The following is a 27,978-nucleotide window of genomic DNA, read 5'->3' as shown; positions in this document are numbered from 1 at the left end:
TGTACTCTATGCTACTCTCTCCCCACCCCCACCCTCCTCTAGCTTATCTCTCCACGCTTCAGGCTCTCTGCCTTTATTCCTGATGAAGAGTTTTTGCCCGAAACGTCGATTTTGCTGCTCCTTGGATGCTGCCTGAACTGCTGAGCTCTTCCAGCACCACTAATCCAGAATATGTTTTGCTAGATTAATCCGTTTCCAGAATTCATTCCGCAACCTTTTCCCATGCAGTCTGACAGCTTGCCCCATGTGAAATTTAACATTCTTGCAGCTATCCAAATGAGGCAAGAAGAAAGCCTTCAACTTCGTGTCCCTTTATTCAGTAATCCTCAAGCTTGTTAACATCAAGAGATATTGTAAATGCATTTTCTTATCGGTTGTCTCATTGTATGATGTCCTGTATGTACATTCTTTCACCCGAATAAACACCAAAGCAAAACATTTAGTTCATTCTTCTGTGATGACATGTTGTACCGTCTCCTCTCCTGTTTAATAGTCTGATTCTTAATAGTGTCTTCCATTTATAAAGTGAAACAACAGAAAGTGCTAGAGAGACCTAGCAGGTCTGGCAGCATCTGTAGAGAGAGAAACAGAGTTAATGATTTCAGGCCAATATTATTCTTCTTCAAAATGCAAGAGTCTTCCTTTTATATTAGAATCATCGAGTCATAGAGGTGTACAGCACGGAAACAGACCCTTCGGTCCAACCCGTCCATGCCGACCAGATATCCCAACCCAATCTAGTCCCACCTGCCAGCACCTGGCCCACATCCCTCCAAATCCTTCCTATTCATACACCCATCCAGATACCTTTTAAATGTTGCAATTGTACCAGCCTCCACCACTTCCTCTGGCAGTTTATTCCATACACGCACCACCCTTTGAGTGAAAACATTGCCCTTAGGTCTCCTTTCCCCTCTCACCCTAAACCTATGCCCTCTAGTTCTGGACTCCCCGACCCCAGGGGAAAGATTTTGTCTATTTATCCTACCCATGCCCCTCATGATTATATAAATCTCTATAAGGCCACCCCTCAGTCTCCAACGCTCCAGGGTAAACAGCCCCAGCCTATTCAACCTCTCCTTATAGCTCAAATCCTCCGACCCTGGCAACATCCTTGTAAATCTTTTTTGAACTCTTTCAAGTTTCACAACATCTTTCCGATAGGAAGGAGACCAGAATTGCATGCAATATTCCAAAAGTGGCTGAACCAATGTCCTGTACAGCCGCAACATGACCTCCCAACTCTTGTACTCAATACTCTGACCAATAAAGGAAAGCATAACAAACACCTTCTTCACTATCCTATCTACCTGCGACTCCACTTTCAAGGAGCTATGAACCTGCACTCCGAGGTCTCTTTGTTCATCAATATTCCCGAGGACCTTACCATTAAGTGTATAAGTCCTGCTAAGATTTGCTTTCCCAAAATGCAGAACCTCATATTTATATAAAATAAACTCCATCTAACACTTCTCAGCCCATTGGCCCATCTGATCAAGATTTTGTTGCAATCTGAGGTAACCTTCTTTGCTGTCCATTACAGCTCCAATTTTGGTGTCATCTGCAAACTTACTAACTATACCTCTTATGCTCACATCCAAATCATTTGTATAAATGATCAAAGGTAGTGGACCCAGCACCGATCCTTGGGGCACACCACTGGTCACAGACCTCCAGTCTGAAAAACAACCATCCACCACCACCCTCTGCCTTCTACCTTTGAGACGGTTCTGTATCCAAATGGCTAGTTCTCCCTGTATTCCTTGCTAACCAGTCTCCCATGGGGGAACCTTGCTGAATTCATTACTGAAGTCAATATAGATTACATACACCGCTCTGCCCTCATCAATCTTCTATGTTATTACTTCATTGATTTGCCTGTCAGAGAAAGATTTGTTTGTTTTGTAATGTTTTACTTTTATAGCCCTCCTTTACCATTGTATTTGTTTTTCTTACAAATTCTGTCCTCATTCTCCCTTAGTCTATTTCATCATGTATTCCTGTACGAATATAGTCATTTGAAGCAGACACAAGGTTACCCCGTCCCTAAGTCGGCTTCACCATTCAATAAGATCATGGCTGATTAGATTGTGTCCCAAATTCTTCTATGCTGAAAAGCATTTCTTTAATCTGTTACCTGATTTCCACTGTGCTTCTCTATTGTCATCTTGGATGCATTATTTTATGGTCACTATTGTCTAGCTATTCCCTGACTTTTACTTCTGAAATTTGTTCCAGTTCATTCCCATTAATAGATCCAGGAACATATATTCCCTTCTTACGTTTTTGAATATTGGGTTAGAACAGAGTCCTGTGTGCAATGTAGAAGATCATAGAATCCCTACAGTGTGGAAACAGGCCACTCAGCCCATCGAGTTGACATCAACCATCTGGAGAGCATCCCATCCAGACCCACACCCCACTTGCAAGCTATCCCTGTAGCCCTGTATTTTCCACGGCTAATTCGCCTAACCAGCATACCCCTGGACATTATGGGGCAATTTAGCATGGCCAGTCCACCTAGCCTGCACATTATTGGACAGTGTATTGGCTGCAAACTTACTAACCTACCCATCTACATTTTCATCTAAGTCATTTATATTTATCACAAACAGCAGAGTTCCCAGTACGGATCCCTATGGAGCAGGACTAGTAACGGACCTCCAACCTGAGAAACACCCTTCCACCAATTCTATGGGCAAGCCAATTCCGAATCCAAGCGGTCAAGTTACCTTGGATCCTGTGCATCTTAATCTTCTGGATGAGCCTACCATGAAGAACCTTGTTGAGAGCCTGTAGACAACAACCACCTCTCCATCCTCGTCGATCACTTTCGTCACCTCCTCAATCAATCTAGTAAGACATGACTCGAACCCGGGTCCCTGGCGCTGTGCGGCAGCAGTGCTAACCACTGAGATACTTTGCTGCCAAATCTATTCCTGTTACAATCTCCAAGGGAATCCATAAAACTAAAAAAAACAAATTAACTAAACAATTCCCAAATGAAATCAAGTGCGCTGCTAGATGTGAATTTTTGTAATTGTTTTCCACGCAAGTCACAACCATCAAGAGTTAAACATAAATTAACATTCAAACCGCGACTGTTATATCACCCATGGAATAACACATACAACAAAAATTATTCCCGTGGATTTGCTTTGAGCTAAATTCCAGCTTATTTCCTTTGCGAATTTAGATGATTCTTGCCAACAGAGTCCATGGAAGCAAGACGTATTTCATCTCTGCTTTCACAGATAACTCATTGTCCATTCAGCTACTTGCCCCTTAACTCCAATTTTGTTTATTTATTCATGGTCAGCATCGACAAGGTCACCAATTCTTGCCCTTCCCTCATCGCATTGAAGAAGATGGTCACCCTTGTTCTGAAACTTGCCATGAGGTTGCCCCATGGTACTTTAACCTTGTGAGAGTCCTCGATAATTCTCAAAGTTAAAAATCACACAACACCAGGTTATAGTCCAACAGGTTTAATTGGAAGCACTAGCTTTCAGAGCGACACTCCTTCATCAGGTGGTTGTCTTCACTGTTTAGAAATTTTCATCACACTTAGTGAAAGTTTTTAATAAAATTGGTGAAGTATGACATTTCTTTTGGAGTATGTCTTGACTACATGTATATTTTGAAATGTTTCTCTGTTGTATCTACAAGTAGGTTACTCTATTTTTAATTCATGAATGGGGTGTAGGTGTCACTCGCTGGACCCGTATTCATTGCCTGTCCCTACCTGTCCATTGAGGAGAAAGTGAGGACTGCAGATGCTGGAGATCAGAGCTGAAAATGTGTTGCTGGAAAAGCGCAGCAGGTCAGGCAGCATCCAAGGAGCAGGAGAATCGACATTCCTGAAGAAGGGCTCACGCCCGAAACGTCGTTTCTCCTGCTCCTTGGATGCTGCCTGACCTGCTGCGCTTTTCCAGCAACACATTTTCAGCCCCTACCTGTCCATTAAAATGTGCTAGCGAGCTGCCTTTCTCAACTGCTGCAGACTAGTTGGTGTCTGGGATAGAGTTCCATGAAATTGACCCAGCAACACTGAAGGGACAGTAAAAATGATGAGTGGCTAGGAAGAGAATTGCAGAACCCGAGGAAGGACAGAAGGTAAAAGGGGAACGAGAACATATTTTATAAAATCTTCGGAGTTCAGGCAAGCTTAGTAAGCTGTGAGAGTGTTTGAGTTCCAGTCTTATTAATGGGGTCTGAATAGATGTTGTCTTATTAAGTTAAAGATTTAGTGTAGAAATATTCCCTAATATCTGACCTTCCAGATGGGAGCGGCTACAGGTTTGGAAGATGCAATGTAAGGTTCTTTGCAGTGGCCTAGAGTGGTCTACATCCCAGAATCCATCTCCAGCACATGTCCTATGGCTTTCCAGCTGGTGCACTGCTCCCTCCTGACTCTGATCCAGCTAAAACACAGCCAGTTACCTTCACCGTTACCTCTAGGATCCTGCGCAGCTCTCTACTTGACCCTCTCCTATTTCTAGCCTTCAATGCGGTATCCCCTCCTTGCCCCGTCCCCAGGGACACCAGCTGAAAGAACAAAGACAGTGTTCCCACATGTCCAGTACCCAGCTCTCCCTTGTCACTCTCCTGACTCCTCCTTTTGTTGCTGGATGATCAGGCTGCTGACCTGGCACCAAGTACTACTTTGACAGTGACGTGTTCCCGACTAATATTGTTTGTGTCCCTTTTGCAAACACAATTGCCTCCCCGCTGACTTTGCTCCTCCATCTGATAAATAATTGAAGCTGGACCAAGTTACTCATAGAGTCACTGAGGTTTCACAGCATACAAGGAGGCTGTTCAGCCCATCATGCCTGTGGCTATTCATCAAACATCCCTCTATTCTAAACCCATTTTCCAGCACTTGGCTTGTGTACTGTGCTGCGCTGCTTCAAGTGTTTCTTAAATGACTTGAGGGTTCCCTGTTGGGGCAGCCCATGGCCAGAGGTGGCGCAATATGACTGCCCGTTGGCGGAGATTTCTGATGTCAATAACAGAATTAATTTGCCTGGTTCAGCATTAGAGTGAGGTCATAAGGCAGCACAATGGTGGCTTTGAGGAGATAAATCAAAGGTAACAGGGTGTAACTTGAACAAAGAACGTGAAAAATTAAAACAGGAGGAGGCGCCTACTTTATGATCAGCTATACGCTGGCCCCAGAGTTTGGTTGGAGCATCGGCCTGATGTTTTTCCTGGCCAATGTCTGTTCCTGTGCGGTCTACATCCTGGGCTTGGCGGAGGCCATTTTGAATGTGTTCGGAGAGGTCCCCAATGCAGGTGAGTCAACTTAACCCCCCCACCCCACCAGAAAAGGTCGATGTCTGAGTCTGATGTTCTAACAGTTTTAAATTTTTGGTTGCTTGGGATTCTGGGGTTCAAAACCTTTTTCAGAACATTAAATGGGGCAGTACGGATGGCTCAGTGGTTAGCACCACTGCCTCACAGCGCCAGGGACCTGGGTTTGATTCCACCCTCAGGTGACTGTCTGTCTGTGTGGAGTTCGCACATTCTCCCCGTGTCTGTGTCGGTTTCCTCCCACAATCCAAAGGTGCGCAGGTTAGGGTGGATTGGCCACACTAAATTGCCCATAGTGTTCAGGGATGTGCAGATTAAGTGCATTGGTCAAGGAGAATGTGAGTAATAGGGTAGGGGAATGCGTCTGGGTGGGTTACTCTTCGGAGGGTTGGTGTGGGCTTGTTGGGCCAAAGGGCCTGTTTCCATATTATAGGGATACTATGATTATATGAGGAGTTTTGTACAAAGCTACAACTGCAAATGCCTATGATAGACCCTCTGACAAACATATGTCTGGAAGCAGACAGTGTGAAGATTGTAGTTTAGCAAGAATTAGAAGAAAATTATGATCTCACAAAAACAAAAGCTCTTAGCTCATTGAGTATTGAGAAATTAAGAAATGCAATCTACACTTACGGTTAAGGAATTTGGCTGAGTTCTTTCAAACAAAGGGCTGTAGGTAACAGAGAGAGGACCCCCATCCTGTCAGTGATTGGATGACAAATGGGAAAAGGTAAAGGGCACCAGACGGGCTTGGAGAAAATAAACACTGGCAGCTTCGCAAACCTAAACAAGCAAACTTAAATAATTGTGATGGAGGCAGCTCAAATGAACTCGTGCATCCAAGGATGAAGGGAGGAAGGACAGAGACACATGATAAGGTAAAAGGGGAACGAGAATCTATTTTATAAAACCTTAGGAGTTCAGACAAGCTTATTGAGCTGTGAGAGTGATTGAGTTCAAGTCTTATTAATGGAATTGGTCTTATTAAGTAAAAGACTTAGTGTTGAAATATTTAGTGTCGGGACAGCAAGTTTCAAGTTAGAAACAATCTACTGTGTAAAACCCACTTCCAGACAGCGTGTGGATGGAAGGGAGTCATAGCTGCAGCTGCAAGAGAGAGGACTAATCTTCCAAGGTCAGAGGGGAAAGAAGCTGCCCACAACTTGTTGAGTAAAGAATTGTAACATTAGGTATAACTTTACATATAACTAACCTTATATTAGGACTGATGTTATGAATTTTATCGCAATTAGTAGGCATTGGCATCTCTTTGTATGAGATTTTGGAGAAGATTTCTAGCTCAGGTTGTGGATCAGGTTATAAGTTTGCTCGCTGAGCTGGTGGGTTTGTTCTGAGACATTTTGTCACCATGTTGGATAACATCATCAGGGAGCCTCTGGTGAAGCATTGGTGTTCTGTCCTGCTTGATATTTGTTTGTCTCGGTTTGTTGTGGTGGGCGATATCATTTCCGGTTCTGTTTCTGACAGGCTGGTAAATGGGGTCCAAATCTGTATGTTTGTTAATGGAGTTCTGGCTTGAATTCCAGGCCTCTCGGAATTCCCATTCCGGAAACGGAACTCTGTTAACAAATGCGTAGATTTGGACCCCATTTACCAACCTCTCAGAAACAGAACTGGAAATGATATCGCCCACCACAACAGAGGCAGATAATAGCAAGTGGGACAGACCACCAATGCTTCACTGGAGGCTCACTGATGATGTTCTCTAGCATGGAGACAAAACATTTAAGAACAAATCCTTCATCTCAGCGAGCAAACTTACAACCTGATCTCTTTGCATCTCCTGTGATTAAGACAGTAGGGAATATAAGATGAGTAACAGAATTTGATGAGGATGGCAATGAATACAAAGAACAACAGAATTCAAACAGCCCTTTAGAGACAAGCAAGTCTGGGAAATATCTGAAAAAGGTATAACTGTTAGCATTGGAATGTGAATTAATGGGGAACATTGTAAGATCCAGGCCTGATGACAACCATGCCTGGTAAACATCACGAGGTCATGGAGAACACAAGGCTATCCGTAGAGATGTCCATCATTGATTGCGTGCATGCAGGAATTGGATGTATAGATTGAGGGACGTGGCTAACCATAACATCAATGTTACAGTTAATTATTGTAACCCAAAATGTATAAGAAAATGCTGTACTTGACTGGGCGGGTCAGAGCGATCAGTGGACACTGTCCGGGAACCTCTCCCATGCCACATGGTAAAAGAACTCTGAATAAAGATCAATTGTACTGCTGAACGCAGACCTCAAGATTCCTCTTTGATATCTCTCCCTAACAGTTCCCACCTCTTCCACCTTTTTAGGAATGATGTGGAGGCTTTAGATTTAGATTTAGATTACTTACAGTGTGGAAACAGGCCCTTCAGCCCAACAATTGCACACTGACCCATCGAAGCACAACCCACCCAGACCCATTCCTCTACAATTACCCCTTCACCTAACACTACGGGCAATTTAGCCTGGCCAATTCACCTAACCTGCACATTTTTGGACTGTGAGGGGAAACCGGAGGTGCCGGTGTTGGACTGAGATGAATAAGGTCAGAGGTCACACAACACCTGTTATAGTCCAACAGGTTTATCTGAGATCAGAAGCTTTCGGAACACTGCTCCATTGTCAGGTGAAGGTGTGACTTCTGACGTTTATTGGGGAGTGAGTTCCAGATACCCACAACTCTCTGAACAGAAGAACACTTCCTCAAATGCTTTGTAAGCCTCCTGCACCTTTATGTAAATCTGCGCCCCCTGCTTACTGATCCCCAATCTATGGGGAAACACTCCTTGCCATTTATCATGTCCATGCTTCTCAGACCTTTGTACACCTCTCCCACAAACCTCGATTCACAAACCGGTGTCATGCTTGAGCTTGGGCTGAGCTTCCGTCCAAATATCCATGGTTCACTGAGACTATTTCCAGCTTAGTGTCATTGCCCAAATTCAGCGCTGCCTCGATTTTTCTGCTGCTCAAACTCTCACCCATCCCTTTGTTACCTATGGACTTGACTATTCTAGTACATCCCTGGCCTGCCTCCCCGATTCTACCCTCCATAAACTTGATCTTATCCAAAGCTCTGCAGAACAAATTCTTCCTCACAACAATTCCCATTCACCCATCACCTCCGTATTCACGGACCTCCACTGATGCCTTTTTAAGCACCGTGACACTATCTCTGCAAGCACTTCCAACACCAACAATCCACCCTATATTTAATCATGCAGAGGGGATTGACTAGAATGCCTACAGTGTGGAAACAGGCCATTCAGCCCAAAACATCCACACGGACCCTTCAAAGGGCATCCCTGCACCAGACTCACACCATCCCTGCAACTGTCCACCTCTAATCCACCTAGCCTACTCATATGGGCAATTTAGCACGACCAATCCGCATAAACCACAAATCTTTGGACTGTGGGAGGAAACCGGAGCACCCGGAGGAAACCCACCCAGACACAGAGAGAATGTGCAAACTCCACACAGACAGCTGCCCGAGGGCAGATTTGAACCCGGGTCCCTGTGAGGCAGCAGTGCTAATCACTGAGCCGTCATGCTGCACTTCCTCTGGGTGTCTTTCGGCTCTATCTCCACTGACAGTTTACGCATTAACCCCTCCAAACCCCTCCTCATCTTCTGCATAAAAACAACTTCTTTCCCAGCTACTATCAGCTCGGAAGATGTGCCACTGGACCCGAAATGATAACTCTGATTTCCCTCCATGGATGCTGAGATCTTTCAGCAGTTTCTGTTTTTTCTTCTTTCTGATTTCCGGCATTGGCAATTGTTTTGGTTTTTACTTGATCTGCAATGTTGGGTGGACTCCCGGCAACTCCTTCAACCCTGAGCCTGAGCATCGTCCAGTTGCCTGACTCCTGACCACATTCACCCAAGGCCTGGTCCCAGCCAACATTAACCCCGATGACCCCAGGGCAGGAGGGTTTGAGCTACGGGGAGGGAGGGAGCTGAATAGGCTGGGGCTGTTTTCCCTGGAGTGTCGGAGGCTGAAGGGTGACCTTATCGAGGTTTATAAAATCATGAGGGGCATGGGTAGGATAAATAGACAAAGTCTTTTCCCTGAGGTGGGGGAGTCCAGAACTAGAGGGCATAGGTTTAGAGTGAGAGGGGAAAAATGTAAAAAGGACCAAAGGGGCAACTTTTTCATGCAAAGGGTTTAGATTAGATTACAGTGTGGAAACAGGCCCTTCGGCCCAACAAGTCCACACCAACCCGCCGAAGCGAAACCCACCCATACCCCTACATCTACCCCTTACCTAACACTATGGGCAATTTAGTATGGCCAATTCACCTGACCCTGCACATCTTTGGATTGCGGGAGGAAACCGGAGCACCCGGAGGAAACCCACGCAGACACGGGGAGAACGTGCAAACTCCACACAGTCAGTCGCCTGAGGCGGGAATTGAACCCGGATCTCTGGCGCTGTGAGGCAGCAGTGCTAACCACTGTGCCACCGTGCCGTTCTGCATGTATGGGACGAGCTGCCAGAGGAAGTAGTGAAGGCTGGTACATGGTGGCTCAGTGGGGGGGAGGGCACGGTGGTTTAGTGGTTAGCACTGCTACCTCACACCGTCAGGGACCTGGGTTCAATTCCAGCCTCGGGCGACTGTCTGTGTGGAGTTTGCACATTCTCGCCATGTCTCCTTCGGTTTCCTCCCACAGTCATAATGTGCAGGTCAGGTGAATTGGCAATTCTAAATTGCCCAATGTGTTAAATGGGTTTGGATAGGTTACTGTTCAGAGGGTTGGTATGGACTTGTTAGTCCGAAGGGCCTGTTTCCACACCGTAGGGAATCTAATCTAATCTAATCTAATCATCAAAAAGTCATCTGGATGGGTATATGAATAGGAAGGGTTTGGAGAGATATGAGACAAATGAGACTAGATTAGGTTAGGATGTCTGGTCAGCCTGGATAAGTTGGACCAAAGGGTCTGTTTCTGAGCTGTACATCTCTATGACTCTATCACTGCAGCCACTTCCTTCCTTAGCCAGACTTTCATTGGTTCTCTTTGCATGTGTTGCTGATAGGTTCATTAATCTTTGCGTTGATTGGATGAAACATGAAAAAGATGGAGGTCTGATTGGAGAAACATTAGAGAGACTGAAGTTTGATTGGAGAAGTAGCAGAGTGCTATTTTCGTATTTCGATCACTTAATCTGAAATTTCGACATTTTTTCTCCATCAGCACCCTACACCCACCACCTCCACACTCTCCCCCTCCCCCAGCTATTGCATAGGTGCTACACCCTCAACACTTCACTTCAGTTCGTGGTGAAGAGTCATCGAGACTCGAAACGTTAGCTTGCTCTCTCTCCACGGAGGCTGCCTGACCTGTTGTGATCTCCAGCATTTGTTACATTCATCACCGTGTCAGGGACATGGGTTGGATCCTAGCCTTGGGCAATTTCCAGTGGGTTTCCAAGGGCCCAAACACACCGTCCAGGTGAAGCAACACTTTACCTGCTTTCCCACAATCCAGACTACCGCATATGCTGCTCACAATGTGGTCTCCTCTACGTTGGAGAAACAAAGCACAGACTGAGTGAATGCTTTGCAGAATACCTACATCCGGTCCCAATCCTGTCATAATAACACTTAACAGGGAAACTAGCTCTACTAACTGTTATCTCACCTTGCCATAGTGACCTTTCAGCCTTAACCTTACATTGCTAATTGGTGTTCGAGCATTCCACAATTCTGATCCCATCCTGCCTTCCACAGACCACAGATTGCTAGTGGTCTTCATGCTTTAACCCTTCCCATGCTTTCATGTTTTTTATTTTCCATAACATCAGTTCTGAGGAATGGTCACTGGACCCCCAAATGCTAACTCTGATTTCTCTCCACAGATGGAGCCAGACCTGCCGAGCTTTACCAGCAATTTATGTTTCTGTTTCTGATTTATAGCATGCATTCTTTCAGTTTCTAGTCAGTGGGTTTCCACCAGGTGGCTTGCAGATTAAGTGGATTGGCCATGCTACATCTCCCTGTAGTGTCCAGGGATGTGCAAGTTAGATTAGCCATGGTAAATCCAGGGATCGGGTGGGATGCTCCTCAGAGGATCGGTGCAGAGGATGGGCTAAATGGCCTCTATCAGCGCTGTAGGGATGTTATGATTCTAATAAATGCTGTATCCTCCAAAATGAACTGCGAGGGGTGTTGGGAGTGTTACATTTGTTTGAGAAACCTCAGTATCCAGAGGAAGACAAAACATGAGCATCTAACAATACCATCTAAACCTGTCGGTAATCTGAACTCTATTTCTCAATTGAAATCTCAGATTAAACATGAAAGTCAGATTTCCCATATTCGTAGATTCTGGGTGAAAAGGAAACAAAACCTTCCCTCACAACAAATTCTGTCTCTGCATATTCTTTGGGAGTTTACTTCTGAAATTCAAAACTAGTCTTCTCTTAGTGAGATAAGGACATTCCAGCAGATGGTTTGCAAGGTCTCTGTGCAGTCTCTCTGTTATTCCATGCTTACAAAAGCTCCACAGTACCACAACAGCATACCGAGGGGCTGGGAACTGGGTAAAACTCCATATGGTCTATCTTTTTGGTATGCAATGAATTGTAAAGATATTAACTGAGATTGTAAATATAGTGAGTAACATACAGTGCAGGGACAAACTGATTTGGCTTGCAGCTTTCGTCATGCTAAGTTTGAAATGCTCATATAAAGTAACTTATAAATTTCAGGATTAAGAGTCTAATTTTTGAACAAAATGATTTCAGTGCTTACGAAGCCTCAGACTGCTATGCTGTAGGTAAGGCCAGAACTTTGTCATTACTTACAGAACAGGGTGGGTTGAATTCGGAATAAACCACAGGGCAGCTGGCCAGTTAATAGTATTAAACTAACAATCTGGTGAGCTTAGAAAGAACATAGTGACAGTTAACTTCCAAAATTTGCGCAACTTTGTGAGGATTCAACTGGTGCAAAGGTAATGTCCCTACCTCTACACCAGAGAGTCCTAGGTTCAAGTCATAGAGCTGTACAGCACGGAAACAGACCCTTTGCTCCAACTTGGCAAAAGTGAGGACTGCAGATGCTGGAGGTTAGAGTCAAGAGTGTGGTGCTGGAAAAGCACAGCAGGTCAGGCAGCATCCGAGGAGTGGGAAAATCGACACAACATTTTGGGCGAAAGCCTGATGAAGGGCTTTTGCCCGAAACATCACGTCGATTTTCCTGCTCCTCGGATGCTGCTTGACCTTCTGTACTTTTCCAGCACCACACCGTTCACTCCAACTCGTACATGCTGACCAGATATTCTAGATAAATCTGGTCCCATCTGCCAGCACTTGGCCCGTATCCCTCTAAACCCTTCCTATCGTACACCCATCCAGATGCCTTTTAAATGTTGTAATTGTACCAGAAATCTTTCCCCTCTCACCATAAACCTATGCCCTCTTGTTGTGGACTCCCCCACCCCAGGGAAAAGACCTTGTCTATTTACCCTATCCATGTCTCTTATGATTTTATGAACCTCTATAATGTCATCTGTCAGCCTCTGACACTCCAAAGAAAATACCCCAGCCCCTCCCTATAACTCAAACCCTCCAACCTTGGCAGCATCCTTGTAAATATTTTCTGAATCCTTTCAAGTTTCACAACATCCTCCTTACAGCAGTGAGACTAGAATTGCACACAATACTCCAAAAGTGGCCAAACTAATGTCTTGTATAGCCGCAAAAAGACTTCCCAACTCCTTAGGCTCGGGATTCCTAACAGAAACTAAGTTCCCATATCTCTTTAGTTGTACATTCTACAGTATTGTTGCTTTAATCCTGTTTGAATATTCCTCAACCGGAGTGGACTTATACATTCTCTTATGTCCCTTTCACTTTTTTTCATATACCCATTCACAGTCACCTCCCAGCTTTTGGAGGTTCCGTCTGCTTTACATACCTCTATCCCCCAATCACATGCAGAATTTCTTTAACTGGCCAGTAAGGTAACTTTCCATTCTTTAGTTAACAACAAACTAATGTAGGAGAAAGTGAGGTCTGCAGATGCTGGAGATCAGAGCTGAAAATGTGTTATGCCCAAAACGTCGATTCTCCTGTTCCCTGGATGCTGCCTGATCTGCTGCGCTGTTCCAGCAACACATTTTCAGCAACAAACTAATGTAGCCATGCTTCAAATTAACCATGAGGCAATGAAACAGGTAACTGACACCGTATAAAGGAGTAAAACCGAGCGATCCTGCCAATTCATTCTGATTTTGTGATTCGGGCTAATACAATTGACGAGTAAAAATAATAAATTAAATAATCATTGCCTGTAATTCAAAGGTGGAAAGTGAACAAGTGACTAAGACATTTTAAAAGTCATCAATATAAACTGGAAATTCATTCATTGAATATTAAATACTTAAAATGTAAAATATACACAGTTTCCAACTTTGAAATCCACTATAATTACCTGGCTCTAGTCCCTTAATTTAAATCCAGGATTAAGTTGCTTAAGTGGTCCTGACTCGTCATTGCTCATTTACAATGCTATAGATCGTGAAATGACAACTGCCTTAAAAGGTCTTATCTACACAAATGATAAAAAAAAACCTTCCAGATTAGATTCCCTACAGTGTGGAACCAGGCCCTTCAGCCCAACCAGTCCACACCGACCCTACGAAGAGTAACCCACCCAGACCCATTTCCCTCTGACTAATGTACCTAACACTATGGGCAATTTAGCATGGCCAATTCACCTGACCGGCACACCTTTGGACTGTGGGAGGAAACCGGAGCACCAGGAGGAAGCCCAAGCAGACACAGGGAGAACGTGCAAGCTCCACACAGACAGTCACCCGAGGCTGGAATCAAAACTCTGACCCTGGTGCTGTGAGACAGTAGTGCCAACCACTGAGCCACCATGCCACGGCCCTTCCCATTCATATACCCATCCAAATGCCTCTTAAATGTTACAATTGTACCAGCCTCCACCACATCCTCTGGCAGCTCATTCCATACATGTACCACCCTCTGCATGAAGAAGTTGCCCTGAGGTCTCATTTATATCTTTCCCCTCTCACCCTTAAACCTATGCCCTCTAGTTCTGGACTCCCTGACCCCAGGGAAAAGACTTTGTCTATTTATCCTATCCATGCCCCTCATAATTTTGTAAACTTCTATAAGGTCACCCCTCAGCCTCCGACATTCCAGGGAAAAATGCCCCAGCCTGTTCAGCCTCTCCCTATAGCTCAAATCCTCCAACCCTGGCAACATCCTTGTAAATCTTTTCTGAACCCTTTCAAGTTTCACAACATTTTTCCGATAGGAAGGAGACCAGAATTGCACACAATATTCCAACAGTGGCCTAACCAATGTCCTGTACAGCCGCAACATGACTTCCCAACCCCTGTACTCAATACTCTGACCAATAAAGGAAAGCATACCAAACACCTTCTTCACTATCCTATCTACCTGCGACTCCACTTTCAAGGAGCTATGAACCTGCACTCCAAGGTCTCTTTGTTTAGCAACACTCCCTAGGACCTTACCATTAAGTGTATAAGTCCTGCTAAGATTTGCTTTCCCAAAATGCAGCACCTCACATTTATCTGAATTAAACTCCATCTGCCACTTCTCAGCCCATTGGCCCATCTGGTCCAGATCCTGTTGTGAGAAACAATGCTCACACACTTCAATAATTTCAGTCCGAGACAAGATCTGAATCAGTAGTGTCATTTATTTTACACTTGCAAGTGGGTGTGATGTCCACAAGGCAGGGACAAAACACGCTGAATTCAACAAATACTTGATATTTATATAATTTGGTTCCTGCGTTTTTTTTCTTATTTCATTGTTTCCCCCCCTGTTTACATCCTCCACTTCCCTAAGATTGGTCCCACCACTCCTGCTTATCTCTTGCCTTATCCGGCTTTGTCTGTGACAAAATGCTTATTTCTGGCCTCACAAGGCCGTTTGACCTCATCCCACTGCAGGTCATTGTTAGGCATATTCTTTCTTCATCAGTATCTACTCTTTCCATCTGGGCTTCTCCCGAAGCCACTCTGATCTCTATGACCTCTTTAACTAGGGTTTGTTCCTGTGTCTCTGTAAAAGTGGGAAACAGATGTTCATACCTACTAGGCGTATCTGGCCTAACTTCATCCCCTCACAACATCTTATCTATTTGCCCATAATATCTACCATTGTCTTGCAGTCACGTTTCATGCTGGCATACAATTTTTAGCTAATACAAAAACAATTATATATTTCCTCCACATAGTTTCCATTCTTGTTGATTCAGCTCCCGGCCGAAACAACCGCACACTGGTGTGAGTTCATTTACTTTGTATCAGAAATTATAATTGCAGAATTGCAGAACTGCAGAAGTAACATTAATTTACCTATATCCCACACTGTTGTAATTTGAGATAACCCTCTTCGCTGTCCACTACACCTCCAATTTTGGTGTCATCTGCAAACTTACTAACTGTACCTCTTATGCTCGCATCCAAATCATTTATGTAAATGACAAAAAGTAGAGGACCCAGCACCGATCCTTGTGGCACACCACTGGTCACAGGCCTCCAGTCTGAAAAACAACCCTCCACCACCACCCCCTGTCTTCTACCTTTGAGCCATTCTATATCGAAATGGCTAGTTCTCCCTGTATTCCATGAGATCTAATCTTGCTAACCAGTCTCCATGGGGAACCTTGTCAAATGCCTTACTGAAGTCCATATAGATCACATCAACTGCTCTGCCCTCATCAATCTTCTTTGTTACTTCTTCAAAAAACTCAATCAATGATTTCCCACGCACAAAGCCATGTTGACTATCCTGAATCAGTCCTTGCCTTTCCAAATACATGAACATTCTGTCCCTCAGGATTCCCTCCAGCAACTTGCCCAAAACTGAGGTCAGGCTCACCGGTCTATAGTTCCCTGGCTTGTCTTTACCGCCCTTCTTAAACAGTGGTACCATGTTTGCCAACCTCCAGTCTTCCGGCACCTCACCTGTCACTATCGATGATACAAATAACTCAGCAAGATGCCCAGCAATCACTTCCCTAGCTTCCCACAGAGACCATTGTTAACAGCTAACCCGAGAGTGCAACTTTTAAAAAAAAGGGTTTTGTGATTTACACATGAAAGAAGTGAAACTATCGCTGTATTCTAACAGATGCAAGGTTTAACAGACAATCAATTTTTGAATGTATAATTTCAGTTACATCACACTGTAGATTTTTGCTATAAATTCTGTGTTACGATCGAGCCCTCCACTATCACCTGATGAAGAAGCGTCGCTCCGAAAGCCAGTGTGCTTCCAATTAAACCTGTTGGACTATAACCTAGTGTTGTGTGATTTCTAACTTTGCACAAAGGGTTAAACTTTCTACAAGCTGTAGAGCTTTCTCTATCCATCTCTCTCTCTCACACACACACACTCCCTGTCTCACTCTCGGTCTCCTTTCTCTCTCACACACGAACATTTTCCAACCTTCTTCATATCTCAGTTTTTAGCTTCTGTTTCTCCCTTTCTCGTAAGGGTAATCAGGTCCTTACATTCCAGAACAGTCAACGTTAGGGAGTTTAGTCTCATAAATCCTGGCTGTGACACATAACTGCTTAACCAAGTGTGCAAAACCTAAATACCTCTCAGCCGTTCCATTTGCAATTCTAACAATGTTTTCCAGCTAAGATTTTCGTGCCTTTGCATTCGCCCACAACCCAGGGGAAATACAACGGAGCCTGTAATAGTTACCCAATATGCCAAATAGTATGCCAAATTCATTAAACTCTGGACATCCTGAAGCAAGCAACTATAATTACAGTAGATATATACGAGCCAATGAAAACTTAACGCTGGGCACTCGAATGGGTGGGTGGGGGATGGGGGTGCATCTTGAAACGTGACGCGGACCTCAGCGTGGGCCCAGGGCTTCTCAAATGGGGTTTCACCTGTCAGAACCCTGGGCCAAGCAAATTCTCTATTAGGTAATTTTGGAAATCTCAAGCTGCTTTCAGCAGAATTTTCAGTCCGAACACTAGGACCCTGTTGAGTACACACACTCGGATCTTGTGGCCGAATTGTATCAGCGTTCCTATCAGCATTTTAGTCCCCGAGGTAAAAAGAAGTTTTCCTCCTCTCTCTACAAGAATCTCAGGGAGTCTCTCCCCCACTGACCTATTGTACTCTATGCCACACTCTCCCCACCCCCACCCTCCTCTAGCTTATCTCTCCACGCTTCAGGCTCTCTGCCTTTATTCCTGATGAAGGGCTTTTGCCCGAAACGTCGATTTTGCCTGTCCTCGGATGCTGCCTGAACTGCTGTGCTCTTCCAGCACCACTGATCCAGAATTTTAGTCCCCGTCCAGCTTTGCTTTCTGTTCAAACAGACAAGATCAGCAACTACCCTCCATATTTCTTTAACAAAGAACATACATCAAATCAAAGCAGCAAAGCAAGACATGCCAAGCTGAGCAGATATGACAGGCACGACAAGCAACAAGACTAATGAGTAGCCAAGCCTCGAACGTTTGACCCCCAGTCACCGACTACTTTTCCTTTTGTCAATGTTAATGTTTAACTCGAGCACATCCATCTTTGAGGACCTCAATAGATTTCATGGCCCCGTTATTAGCTAATTCAATTCCCAATTTGGTGGCAGTATCCTGCCGTGAGCGCAAAGCTGATTCTCTGTGGCTTTTGACACGGAATTGCCAAATCAATTGCTGGTCTGATTTCACCGACTGAATACTTTTAGGGCCAGCTAGTGGCTACTGCTTATCACCTAACGTCTTTGTTAAGGCGCCAGAAGCTTCCGCAGACTGTCAGATTTCTTTGGAGACTTCTCACACGCATCACCCGGGACAATTTATACGCCAATCCGACCAAATCGGGGTTTCTCGACTCTGAGAAGGTCCCTGCCCCTGCTCTCTCTCCTTCAAAATGCAGTTCCCAACCGCAGATGTTCTCGACTTCTATCTCTTTGAAAACAGGGTTCCCAACCCCAGGCTCAAACTTCTCTCTCTCCCCCCCCCCCCCTCCTTCTCTTTTGTAGGGTCCTCCTGACCCTATCCTTGTCAAGACCGTTCCTTTTGGGCTGGACTAGAGAATAGACAACGAGGAGTCAGTCCAGCCACTACTTGAATGAGAGGAAAACCAAACGGATATAAGATACTCATGTCTGGCTGGTCAATTCCTCAACACTCAATAGCAGAGGAGTCAAGGCTCTTACATCGCTGTCCATAATCCATCCGTATCGAGTTACGGCACTATATGAAGATCTAGACTCCCCCCCCCCCCCCCCCAAGAGGGGTCTCTCGGCTCTGAGATCGGTCAGTTAATGTCTTATGATTCATTTTATGAAGACTTCATTCTCTGCTTTATCTTTTAATTCAGCCAGCTCAGCAAAGCAGGAAATACAGCTTTCAACCATTTCAGTACAGTATTAATCTTGAAGCCATTTTGTTATATTATTTTATATTAAAAATCCATTTTGTTATTAATAAAAGCTTACATAGATTTGTTGCTCCTGACAACAGCTTAAATCCAGATTTTAGATCCTCGTAAATGATTTGGATGTGAACATAGGAGATATAGTCGGTAACCTTACAGATGACACCAAAATTGGAGGTGTAGTGGACAGCGAAGAAGGTTACCTCAGATTACAACAGGATCTTGGTCAGACGGTCCCATTGGCTGAGGAGTAGCAGATGGTGTTTAATTTAGACAAATGCGAGGTGCATTTTGAGAAAGCAAATCAGAGCAGATCTATACATTTCATGGTAAGGTTCTAGGGATTGATGCAGAACAAAGAGACCTTGGAGTGCAGGTTCATAGCTCCTTGAAAGTGGAGTCGCAGGCAGATAGGATAGTTGGTATGCTTTCCTTTATTGGTCAGACTACTAAGTTTGGCAGTTGGGAGGTCATGTTGCAACAGGACATTGGTTAGGTCACTTCTGGAATGTTGCGTGCAATTCTGGTCTCCTTCCTATTGGAAAGGTGTCATGAAACTTGAAAGGGTTCAGAAAATATTTACAAGGATGTAGCAAGGGTTAGAGGATTTGAGCTTTAGGGAGAAACCGAATAGGTTGGTGCTGATTTCCCCGGAGTGTTGGGGGCTGAGGGGTGGCCTTATAGGGGTTTGTAAAATCATGAAGGGCGTGGATACAGTAAACAGACAATGTCTTTTCCCAGGGGTAGAGTAGTCCAGAACTAGAGGGCATAGGTTTAGGGTGAGAGGGGAAAGATATAAAAGGGGCAACGTTTTCATGTGGAAAGTGGTGTGCTTATGGAATGAGCTGCCAGAGGAAGTGGTGGGGGCTGGTACAATTGCAACATTTAAAAGGCATCTGGATAGGTACATGAATAGGAAGGGTTTAGAGGGATATGGACCAAGTGCTGGCAAATGGGACTAGATTAGGTTAGGATATCTGGTCATCCCGGATGATTTGGAATGAAGGGTCTGTTTCTGTGATGTACATCTTTATGACTCTAAAAGCAGAAATTGCTGGAGAAACTCAGCACGTCCAGCACCATCTGTAGAGACAGAAACAGAGTTAATGTTTCAAGTCGAGTGACCCTTCTTGACAACCTAGACTTGAAACATTCTCTCTCTACAGATGCCTCCAGCCCTGCTGAATTTCTTCAGCAATTTCTGTTTGTGTCTGTTTCAGATCTCCAGCATCCAGAGAACTTTTGTTTTACATTTGATGCAGCAGGAATGATCTGGTCTATAATCGTTGAGACAGGCCAACAGGGTATCCTGGAAATGACCTGTGTGTGCATTATCAGAGCCTCAGTCTAATTTCCCATTCTGTGGTGCTGCCTGAAGGTGCTGACATTTTCTGGCTTCTGAATCCAGGAAAAGTTGAATCCAGATTCCTCCTTTTCTATTGTGGACTCTCTCTCTGGTCTAAAAGCTCTACACTGGATATCAATGGCATGCAAACACCTTGGATGCTGTTGAAGTAAATCTGATAAATCTTTATTAAAGTATTAAACAATGGTACATATACACAATGACATCATTTGCTGAGCAGCCCTGTGAACTACCGTCTGTCTCAGCAGGTCAGATATCCAAGTGTATCTCCAGGATGGTTGATTACACCACCTTACCCATTGGCAGTCATGAAATCTACTTCAAAGTCTTTCTTTGAGCCTTTCTCGTGATGGATGAGGGTCGTTTTAGAATTTCGAGTTTGCGATCAGCAATTTGCAGACTCTGTTCACGTGTTTCGAACCACCCCCCAGATCCCTGGTTCTGACACTCAACTTATGAGGGAATGTGAAATGAAGGACGCAGTAGACAGGCATTTCAGGGAAAAATAATCTCTGCGTTTATTTAGTTACAAAACGGAAAGTAAAATGCTAGATAAAACAGGGAAATTGACTCAATTATACAGACACAATTATATCATTTGTGATGAAGGGCTTTTGGCCGAAATGGTGATTTTCGTGCTCCTCGGATGCTGCCTGGACTGCTGTGCTTTTCCAGCTCTACTCTGATCTTGACAATTAGACAGAGGACAGTAATGGATACACTATCAAATTAAATAAAGGTTAAAACACTATTCACCAAGCAGCAGTTTTAATCACAGATGCTTCCTTCAGTCTTGTTGCCTTTGGCGTCCCTGCACTGTCACCACCAACCTTCCCCTCTCTGCTAGCTCAGTTGGAAATTTTGGAGTCTCGGGAGTTACAGCGCCACACTGGGAAAAACACAGCTTTAAAGTGCATCCAGTTGCTGAGGTTCTTGCCGTTGGTTCACTCAGCTTGGGACAGGCCCGTGTCTGGAAGCTATTGTTTGGATGGCCCTTGGTCAGCTTCCTACCCTCTCAGGTGGCCTTTGTTGTGACAAGGCCCTTGATTTGTCTTTCCCATGCAGGTTCTCACTTCAGTTCGGCCTCTGTGATTTTTGATTCCAAAAGCTGCTTACTGGGGGCTTGCGGCTTGTGGGGAAACTGTTTCTGCAGGAGCTCGATGTTGGAAAAGGCTCTCTCTCTCCACTCCCCCCCCCCCTCCATCTCCCCACCCCTAGCAGTTATTCAGACAGTGTGCTCTATCACCTCCTCTCAAATCTGTCATGTTGTGTGATTCTCAAATTGTGTTTCTGGGGTTTCTTTTTGATGTCCTGAGGCTTTCTGATAGTTAAGAGGAGGCGCGAATGAATTTTGATTAAGAGGAATGTCAGGTGTCTCTGTGTAGTGAATATTGATCAAAGTTATTGTGCCGACGCCCTGTTCAGTCTGGGGGTTAGAGACTAAAAAAATAACTGCAGATGCTGGAATCCACAGTAGACAGGCAGGTGGCTGGGCGAACACAGCAAGCTCGCAGCATCATGAGGTGGAGAAGTCAACATTTCGGGTGTAACCTTTCTTTAGGCCCGAAAAGGTTGATTGTTCTTTGAGAGAGAATGTGTTGATTGAGCTGAACGTGCAGCTATCTTTGTGTCTGTGTCATTTTCCCAGAACCTCGCCCAGCTACCCAACTTGATCTTTTACTTTTAAAGGTTATTTGAGATGTTCCCAGGATTTTGGTCCAGTATTTCGGAAGTTGGGTATTTTCGCTCAATCCTACACTTACCCTCCCTTTGATATTCTGCATCTGAGAATATCATGCTATCAAAATCGTTCAGACCCAAAAGCGAACACCCCAAATCACCTGACCTTTTATTTCCTCCCTCAAGACACAGTGTATTGTCCCCTGAAAGGAAAACACAAGGCAGGATTAGGGAAAGTCAAGACCTGCAGGGATAGTACACAGTGTACATGTAGGACGTTAAGTTTTAAACTTTTACATACATTTGTCTTTGCAACAGAAAAACCAGGTACATCCTCATCAACGGTGCAACCTCTCTTCCCATCCACCCAGGAACAGTTTTCACACACACACTCCACCTCCTCGGAGAAAGGGAGGACAACAGATGCTGAAGATCAGAGTTGAGAGTGTGTTGCTGGAAAAGCACAGCAGGTCAAGCAGCATCTGAGGAGCAGGAGAATCGAGGTTTCGAGCATAAGCGCTTCATCAGGCCTCCTGCCTGTTGTACGCTGTCTCTAGTGTCAGGGTCTGCGGGCTCAATACTGTGCCCTCCAATTGATTCCCCCTTGGGTTAGTGCCCCCTAATGCGTTTAGTGTATGTGTCTGCTTGATTTGTGGTTCCCAAATTCTTGCTTGTGGAACCTTTTGGAACAGCTCCAGTGACCCCATTTCCCCTCAGAGTAATAAACCATACCCTGATCTTTCTTTGAAGCCTTTCTTGTGCTGGCTGAGGGATGTATCAGGTCATAGCTAGTTGGATGATCACAAGCCGCTGTCTTCGAAGGACACATGTTTGTGACCTAAGCAAGCACCAAGGGATCTCTTTTCTCTCACATCTCCAATTCACCTTCACACACTGAATCACTTTGGAGACTTGCTGATCCTGCTTAGGTCGTGTCTTGACCTAATTTCCCATCATGCCTTCTTGTGCTCCAACCCACAATCCAGTTCTTCAGTCGGGCGTACCACGTCTCCATCAAGATTTCGTTCCGACACCATGAGACAAACGCTGCACACAAGACTCCACCACAACCAGTTAACATGCATCAATATGAAAGAACAGTGACCCGATTTTAAATGGCTGGTACATTAAAATAAGTTAATATGTCAACGCATATCCATAATCACCAGGAAAAACTGTACAGGCTGTAGATGTTTGCCATAGCATAAAAAGACTGCAGGGTCACCCAGGAGAGTTTTAAAACTTTACAGGAGTCTGATAGAGTCACCATGGGGTAGGCATTCCCATTGTGGGCACGTCCAAAATTAGGGGTGAGAAACACAAGCTCTGTTTGTAGTGCACAGCCCATTTTTAAAATTATGTGGCCCCTTTAATTCTCTTTCTCGTGCTCATGCTGAAAAGAATGTTAGTTGCATGTGCAAGCGAATTATTAAAAATCCGGCTGAGAATGAGGTATTCAAAACCACGTTGGTGCTTAACTGTCAAACAGATCAGTTGGGCCAAATGGCTTGTTGCTGTTCTGAAATTTCTATGCCATTTAGAACATAAAACATTCCAGCCCAGTACAGGCCCTTCGACCCTCGATGTTGCGCCGACCTGTGAAACCAATCTGAATCCCATCTAACCTACACTATTCCATTTTCGTCCATATGTCTGTCCAATGACCATTTAAATGCCCTTACATTTGGCAAGTCTACTATTGGCTCATGCAATGCGTTCCATGTCCTTACTACTCTTAGAGTGAAGAAATTACCTCTGACATCTGCCCTACATCTCTCAACCCTCATTTCATTTTCGAAAAGATGATACTACAATTAGAAGAGCTACTGCAGAGTGTATTGAGTTTCCAACGGTTATGTCTTCAAAGCATCAAGCACAAGTGACTGGAACAGACACCATTAAAACTCACCCCTGCCTCACTTTCACTTAACAAGCCTCTTGCAGTCTGTGTGGGCATAACTTTGACTTTGAGTGATAGAGTAAAATGGTGAGTTGGGCAGCGTATCTTATATCTCACCTCTTATTTGTTTTTACCTGAAACAGGAACTGGAGAGATGTAAAACAGCTACCAATACTTCCAGTCTCCTTTGATACATTTGATGAGTTAGAGAGCTAAATTTGCCACAAGGTCTATTTTATTGAAGAATTCAAAGGGGCAATTGGGCTAGTAATGGGGACATTTCAATGATCTATTTAAATATCAAGTTGGTATTGGACAAAGGCTGGTCAATTTAACATTTGCATTAATTTTGATATAAATGAACATGAGTATGGTGGCTGTGATGTGTGGTGTGTTTCCAAGCAGATGTGGACAGGGTGATTTCAGCTCCAAATGAAGAGAGAATCTGCATCTCGTGCTGGAAAGGACATTGTTGGTCTGTAAGATGGCTGCCACAGGACATGTGACTTTTGGATCTGCATGTTGACCAAGCTTCTGGAAGGTTCTAAAAGTGCACTGCAATGGTGATGCCGAGACAACATCCTTGAGGAACGTCACACCAAGCCATTGACAGGATTTACCCCAAAACAACAGGCCACAAACTTTCCAACTCCCCATCTACCAGGTCATAGAGGAGAGCGAGCTACATTAATTATGCTCATTGGCAATACAAAGGACTTCTATCTGCCTCTGTTGATGGTTTTAACCATAGATGGTGGAAGCTCCTCATTAATATGATGGGAAAATTGAATGCTTTCCATGGTGTTTTTCGGGCCAGCTTTACCACGAGTAACTCTGTATGATCTCTGGAGGCCTTATATCATAAGCCCTGCTGACCTGGGAGTAGGTGTGGCAGAATGCAATAATAACTCCAGAAAGAACATCACTGGAGGAACCGGGTATTAGCAAGGTGTAATTCTTAAAGATTAAAGCCTCCTTGAAATATGTTCATCTATATTCATCTCGAAACTGAACCTGATCTCTCATATACATCTATAATCAAAGCTTATTGATGACATGTTTGAATGATCACAAGCAGTTGTCTTCGAGTGTTCAAAGGGGGAAGTGAGGACTGCAGATGCTGGAGATCAGAGTCGAGAGTGTGGTTCTGGAAAAGCACAGCAGTTCAGGCAGCATCCGAGGAGCAGGAGAATCGATGTTTTGGGCATAAGCAGTTCATCAGGAATTTCTGATGAAAGGTTGATGCCCGAAACGTTGACCTTCTGCTTCTCGGATGCTGCCTGACCTGTGGTGCTTTTCCAGCACCACACTCTCGACTTTGTGCGTTCGAATCCAGGCATTGGCAATTGAACTTGCCTGGACCTTGCTTTCTGAGTTAAAGGATCCTTCTACTGAGGGTTTCATATTCACATGACCGGTTACCTCATCTGCTTCATTTAAATATTCGTAGAAGTGTAATTCCTGAACCTATGTATTATGTATTTGTGTGTGAGTCTGTATGTGTGTTTGGGGAGAGACTGATGTGTGTTTATATGTGTGTGAGTGTGTGGGTCTGTACCTGTGTGTTTATATGTCTGTGTATGTGTGTCTGTACCTGTGTGTTTATGTGTGTGTATGTGTGTATGCAGCAGTGATAAACCCTTTCTAGGAGAACATGTGTGAACAAATTATGCTTCTGCTGTAAAAAGGGCAAGAACATCTTCAGCGAGCGACTTTGCAGAAAGGATAACAGATTGCATCTTAACGTGAAAAAGAACACTTCGGCCTCATCAAAATCAAACCACCCAGAGGACAGCGATTACAGGCTTCAGTCTCACTCTGTCCTGACGGTTCCAGTGGATCAGCATTAATGTTAGCTCCATATCTGTCTGCTGTGGGGACATGAGATCCACAGAATGGCTTTGCAAGTTGTTCCATGGGGGAGAAAGGGAGTGGAGGGTGGGAGGACAGGGAGAGGAGGGTGGTTTCTGCTTTCACATTAGTGGGAATGGGGGAATGGGGGCTGTGGGGGTGGTGATGCAACTGAATACAGTTAAATTTGGGACAGACAAGCGATTTGACCTTTCTGGGAATCAAGGAATATGGGGAGCAGGTGGGAGATGTGGAGTTGAAGTTGGAGGTTGTATTGAGTGGTAGCAGGCTCGATGGGCTGAATGGCCTACTCCTGTATAGATTTCTTACCATATCCACATTACTGGATAAAAGTCAGGGTCGAAATGTGTGGTGTTGGAAAAGCACAGCAGGCATAAATGAGTACTGCAGATGCTGGAAATCTGAGTCTAGATTAGAGTGGTGCTGGGAAAGCACAGCAGGTCAGGCAGCATCCGAGGAGCAGAAAAATCGAAGTTTCGGGCAAAAGCCCTTCATCAGGATTGAAGGCAGGGAGCCTCCGGGGTGGAGAGATAAATGGGAGGGCAGTGGGTGTGGGGAGAAGGTATCAAACAGTACAACAGGTGGATGGGTGTGGGGATGAAGGTGATAGGTTAGAGAGGAGGGTGGAGCGGATGGGTGGGAAGGAAGATTGGCAGGTAGGACAGGTCATGGCTGTGTGGGCGCAGGTTTTGCAATTCCTGCGGCAGCAGGGGAAGGTGCCAGGAGAGGAGGGTGGTTTGTTGAGGGGAGGGGGGGGGGGGTGCAGGCATGAACCTGACCAGATAGTCATGGAGGGAACTCATCTTTTAGAAAGGCCATGCTGGTTTCAGTTCTTTCATATGATATTTGCAAACGTTGTTTTTCAAATGTTACATTCTCAAGTGAACCTTAACAATTGGTGTCATGTCGGCCGGAAGAATGCATTGAGGGTATGAGCTGCCCTGTGTGAAACTGTCTGTGATGCAATGTTCAGACTGATTCTAATCTGAAAAAACAGATTTACAGAATCTTACATGGATTACATGCTCAGGTTATGAGCAAAGTGAAATGTAATTCTGCAAGTACAAATTCACCCCACAAGCTTATATGTGTGTGGGGTGGGCGGTTATTCAGGTCTGTGAGAGAGTCAGTGCATGTGTGTGTATGTGAGTGTGAAGGGATGTAAGTCTGTGAGTGGGTGTGTTTTTCCAATCCGCCCCACCCCCCAAAAACACACACACACACACACACACACACACACACACAAACACCCACATACAATGCATTATCTGGGCCAACATCACACAAATATTTAAAGTTCACTTGAGAATATAACGCTTAAAAAAGTTTTGTGATTTACATATGGAATAACTAAAACCAACATGTTCATTCTAAAAGTTGAAAGACTTAACAAACAATCCAGGTCTTTTGCAATATAATATTTCAGTTACATCACACTAACCTTTTGTGATAAATTCTGTGTCTTATAATCTTATACTCCACAACCACCTGATGAAGGAGCAGCGCTCCGAAAGCTAGTGCTTCCGAATAAACCTGTTGGACTATAACCTGGTGTTGTGTGATTTTTAACTTTGTACACCCCAGTCCAACACCGGCACCTCCGAATCATGACAACATTTTGTGTACGTGTGTGTATGTGTGTCAGGAGGACTTTGTAAAACCACGACACCGCCCCTCACCCCCCGAGCCCCACCTGTGTTAGAGTACATTGGAGAGATTGTGGGTACAGTTCATAGTGCCATATTCCCCACCTCCCCCCACACCCCCCTCCCCACCTTCCCAGACAAACCTGGACTTCCAGCCGCTTCAGGTGTTTTTGTTTCTCAGTAGGCCTGATACTTAAGCTGTTCTGCTATCTCAGTCCAGGCTTCCAGAATCTTTTCGTGAGGCCAATTGGACTTCATCTGCCACTGGGCACGATAATATTCCCTCTTCCTCTGCTCCACCACGCCCCTGGCCAAAGCCTCCAAATTGATCAGATCGGCGAGGGTGAAGGGTTCCTCCTGCACCAGCTCCCGCACCAGCCTCAGCGTCCTGAGGTAGCCGATGCCATCCTGGCGCCAGATGTAGGGCCAGTTCAGGATGTGGGTGCCCTCATGGTGTGCCCGCTGCAGGTCATTCCTCCAGCGCTGGAGGGTACCATGGTAACCCTGGACACGATTCAACACCAAAAAGAAAGCCTCGAAGAAGGAGTGCTCCTCGTTCCTGTTGTCCTCTTCATCGCTGTCCTCCACGTAGTGAGTCCTGATCTCCTGCCCAGTGCTCTCAGAGGAGCGATTTGACTCAGACTGGCTCCAGCTGGTTCCCATTCTGCTCCCCCGTCCCAGACAGCAGGACCCCTTGCCCGTCTGGATGCCTCTGATCAGGCTCCTCTCTCTCTG

At 44.8% G+C, this 27,978-nt stretch overlaps 1 protein-coding gene across 1 annotated transcript; it reads right to left on the bottom strand.

Moving 5' to 3' along the window:
• Window positions 1-293: 293 nt before the first annotated feature.
• Window positions 294-27,978, bottom strand: LOC148140402 (uncharacterized). The gene is made up of 2 exons (XM_087979335.1): window positions 27,387-27,978; window positions 294-572 (listed from the first exon to the last, which is right to left on the bottom strand). The coding sequence occupies exon 1, from the start codon at window positions 27,904-27,906 to the stop codon at window positions 27,421-27,423; it is 486 nt and encodes a 161-aa protein (XP_087835461.1). The 5' UTR covers window positions 27,907-27,978; the 3' UTR covers window positions 294-572; window positions 27,387-27,420.

This window comes from Chiloscyllium plagiosum, unplaced genomic scaffold (assembly GCF_037043375.1).
Source record: "Chiloscyllium plagiosum isolate Xiang-an unplaced genomic scaffold, Cpla_swu_hap1 HiC_scaffold_35, whole genome shotgun sequence".
NCBI classification, from domain to species: Eukaryota; Metazoa; Chordata; class Chondrichthyes; order Orectolobiformes; family Hemiscylliidae; genus Chiloscyllium; species Chiloscyllium plagiosum.
The sequence above is the reverse complement of the archived record's forward strand: the minus strand, read 5'-3'. Positions and strand labels throughout refer to the sequence as shown.

Excerpts from the sequence above, each read along its gene's own strand:
- LOC148140402 (XM_087979335.1), bottom strand. The coding sequence starts at position 27,906 with ATGGGAACCAGCTGGAGCCAGTCTGAGTCAAATCGCTCCTCTGAGAGC.